Raw genomic sequence first — 4,039 nt, 5'->3', positions numbered from 1 at the left:
TGGACCAATCTGAAAACATTGTCGACAGACAACCATTATCGCTAAATCTCAATTTTCATATATAAGTTTCCCTTGTTTAAAAAGCACTGGAGGGATGTTTCTCAATTTATACAGATTAGTAAGAGGAAGGGAAAAGTAGAGAAAATATCAATCTGACATGGAACCTATGAAGATCATTCAATGGTGGGCGCCAAGATCCCTCTGGGATCTCTGTTCTATTTACAATTTACATTGTTATAACCTTTCCGCAAAAATCAAACCTCCGACTTTCTCCTATATTGAGCGAACCAGAATACGGTCATGTTAAATAAGTCCGTAGCCGATTTCAATACATTTTATCAGGTATTGCAAAGGAAGTATTACGTAACAATTAATTCTGTCATAATGCGTTATATTCTATATGATTTGCAGGAGATTGATAAATAATTGATATATTTATTTTAAAGTCGGTAATTGTACTAGAATACTAAAACAATATATATTTTGCCTCTGATTGTACGTTATCTAGCGAGTGTCTAGCTGGATTAGCCGAACACGCGGACTTGTCCCTCATTAAAACTATTTATATTGTAAAAAGGAATGTTAGTATTTAACTTAGAATGTATAGTTTTCGTATTTATTTTAGAACTCAAAGTTTACGATGTTATTACACGTTCTAATTACTGAACTGAAACTGTAACTGAAGGAATAATCGTAGCTGATGAAATAGTAAGTTTTTATTTGTATTTTATTCCGGGTTGCAATATGTTATATATCAATTAACAGGGACATGTCAAGTTGTTATGTAAACCAATACAATTACCGGTCACACCGCAGGTGGGTGGTGCTACGGGATTACTTTGTCAGATCACAATTCAATTCAATTCAATTCAAATAGTTTATTAAAGTCTCACCCTCAATAAAATATTTACATATAAACAAGAATATCAACATACATTTACAAAATTAAAAAAAGAAAATAAAAAAAAATACATAGAGGCCACTCTATATAGAGTTATGAGAGACTATAAAAACATGATTAAGATAAAAAATACAGTAAACGATTAAATCCTATAAAACACATTTTTCCTTTTATCTAAAATTTGTTTGCAGGCTTTGGCACTGTAAAAACACATATCACTGTTGTGGAGTATGAAGTTGAATTTATCCGTATCACAAAAATTATTAAAATTACTATCTCTTAAAAACAGTGCATCTCTTATTTCATTGTACAATGGACAGTGAATTAAAACATGAAGCTCGTCTTCCACATCAATGGCACAATTAAAACAAGTTCTCAAATTAAAATCTAAATCACAGGTAGATATCAAATGGCCTGGACAATGAAGTGATCACCGAAGGCTGGATTCAGTAACAAAATACAATAATATACACTAGTCCGATCGAAGTGAAATTTTGCATGGTGTTAGATAAATATATAATCTGTATGTTACAGAAAAAATAATCAAAAAATATAAATCAACGACTTCCTGGGCGTGTAAAAACCTCCCTGGACATCAAACTCAAAATAGCATACATTATCGCAGACAGGGAAATGTCGATATATATTGATTAGTAGATTTCAAAATAGAGTATTAGTGTTGTTTTTTTTTTCCCCTGTTTATTTTCTTTTCTTTGAAGATATTTAAGGATAGTCTTTGATATACAATGTATTTTATATCACGGAGCCATAAAAAATAACAAAAAACAAAAACAAAAACAAACATTTCAAGCCTAAATCAACAGATAAGCGGTTTAAGGCGTACACTTTTTAAAATTGTTATAACTCCATAACATAAAGTATTGTCCCGTAACAAAACAAACATATACTATCGGCTATATTTTACATCTGCAGGAACTGGAGATTTTTTTTGTCCTTTGAAATTGTTCTGATTATAAATGTTCCTTGCGTGCAGCTGTGGTTCAGGTCTGAGATGGAATATCCGGAGATAGTTAGCACATGCTTGAAATACTACGTATGCTACCAGAAGCCCATGTAAGAAAGCGGTTTGTTCAGAACATTCATCGCCAACATCACCGGCTAACAAATGGAATACACCCATCCAGGCCAACGGCGTCAGCCATGGCAAAGAGATGGATAAGACTAACCCTGTTTTTGATTTCGATTCGCATCCATATTGGTAGGCGCCATATGTCCATCTGCAAGGTCCATCAATAGTGCAGTATATCATGAAACTCAGTCCCAGCAAAATGAATCTCACGGCAAATCCAAGTGGTGGTAAAACTTGGTAAACAAGATGTAAACCAACACATACGAATACCAACAGGACAGCGCCGACTGTGCAGTATGTAGCAGAAGCAGTGCTCATATGTTCACGAAGAACCAATTCATGCATCAGACGTAATGACAACATAATCGCTATTATAACACAGACTACGCGAATGAATTGGAATGAGACATACAATATTATAGAATGTATGTTGTCACAAATTAAGCCAATCACAACATACAAGAAAACCATGCTTGCTATGATGATAACGTCAGCCAAATTGTCCATTCTATATCTAGTTCTCTCAATCAAATCAACATTTTGCAGTGTCTCTTCGATTCTTTTCTCGAGACTGCCAGCAATTTTGACGATTTCTGTAACAGACGTTCTCACAACTTCGAGGGTTTCCCGGGCTTCTGGAACTACATCTTGCTGTAGAATGCGGCGATATTCGCTTAATTCTTGTTCAATGACGTTGGCGACTTTTTCCGCTGATCTTCGTGCTGAACCGAAAAACCTTCCAATGCCAAGAAACCCCTCTACACTATTTGTGAGAAGACATACCACAATCACACTTAACAGACGCATATCTAACCGGGTAATTATATATCTGGAACAATACCTGAAACAAAAGTAATGATTATTAAATTTTAATTACCTAAACTTACGTAATAGGCGCAATTTATAGAGGACTCTACCTGAAAGTCTTTGGAAAACGGAGTTCATTAAACGAGACAAAGTCACGAGTTTAAGATTCTGTTGTTCAAACAACTCACATTTATAACCTGAAAATAATTTCTACATTAGTCAGGCGAACTCACGTGCCGCAGAGTCAACCACACAAGACGAAATATGTCACAGCGTGAACACAATAGAGGATTTTGAACACCCAATCACAAAATAAAAATTACCTTTATCATCTAAGTTTGAAATGTAAGGCATAGTGATCAAAACATTACCGCCGTCAGTAAACACAGGAATATTCTAGTACATGTATACGAATTACAAACAATATACACATTAACAAAACGCTAAATTAGTAATCAGGGAAAGGAAAATAAATAAACAGAAAATAGTACATTTTTTCCTAACCTTCGATATAGTTTGAATGAAACGTATTGGTTTGCTGTTCAAACAGAAAGTGGAAAATCCTCTATACCGGTGTACAGTGTGGCGAGACCTCATTGGTGCAGTCCAACAAAGACCGACCTGTGCGTCACGAGGATTATTCATAACCAATTGTTCTTAATTTGATATACACCTGGCAAAATTAGACTTGCTTGCGTCCTAATGTATAACCATTCCTCGTTTTACACGAAACAAAATTCCTCTACAGATGTCAACAAATTGTAATACAATATTGAGCATTCGTCTTAATATATCTAGTTTCGTCTGAGAATATCTGTGTATTAAGTTGTTAACATTTATCAGACTCATTCAAATAGTTTATTAGAACGACGTTGAGTGTCAACAAAGGTGGTGCAGAACGTGCATGAATGTTATTCAGAGCATGGTGTTTATAAATATAAACATGTATATAATTGTATTATGGCCATACTAAACAGCACAAGGAAGTTCATTCAAGCGTCAAGGCAAGCTGTAATACAAAACGGATAAATAGAAGAACATTAACATTGAAGTCCATACCTCATCGCGTCACGTTTACAGGCGAACGGAAATTTAATACACTGAGAATATTATATACTCTACTCACCTTCAAAGAACGTAATGACTATGACCAGAGACCTATATTAATTTAGTATATAGGTCTCTGCTATGACTATGTCCTGTTTTTATAAACACCTCGTCATTTTCTACGATGCTAGCCA

At 34.6% G+C, this 4,039-nt stretch overlaps 1 protein-coding gene across 2 annotated transcripts; it reads right to left on the bottom strand.

Annotated features, from left to right (window-relative positions):
• Positions 1 to 863: 863 nt before the first annotated feature.
• Positions 864 to 4,039, bottom strand: LOC117342777. 2 transcript variants are annotated; one of them, XM_033905035.1, is made up of 2 exons: positions 3,925 to 4,039; positions 864 to 2,832 (listed from the first exon to the last, which is right to left on the bottom strand). In XM_033905035.1, exon 2 carries the CDS (start codon positions 2,796 to 2,798, stop codon positions 1,809 to 1,811), a length of 990 nt encoding a protein of 329 aa, XP_033760926.1. In that variant the 5' UTR covers positions 2,799 to 2,832; positions 3,925 to 4,039; the 3' UTR covers positions 864 to 1,808. The 2 variants fall into 2 exon arrangements, with proteins under 2 accessions (XP_033760926.1, XP_033760925.1); XM_033905034.1 differs by lacking the exon at positions 3,925 to 4,039 and adding an exon at positions 3,303 to 3,369.

This window comes from Pecten maximus, chromosome 14 (assembly GCF_902652985.1).
Source record: "Pecten maximus chromosome 14, xPecMax1.1, whole genome shotgun sequence".
Lineage (NCBI taxonomy): Eukaryota > Metazoa > Mollusca > Bivalvia > Pectinida > Pectinidae > Pecten > Pecten maximus.
The sequence above is the reverse complement of the archived record's forward strand: the minus strand, read 5'-3'. Positions and strand labels throughout refer to the sequence as shown.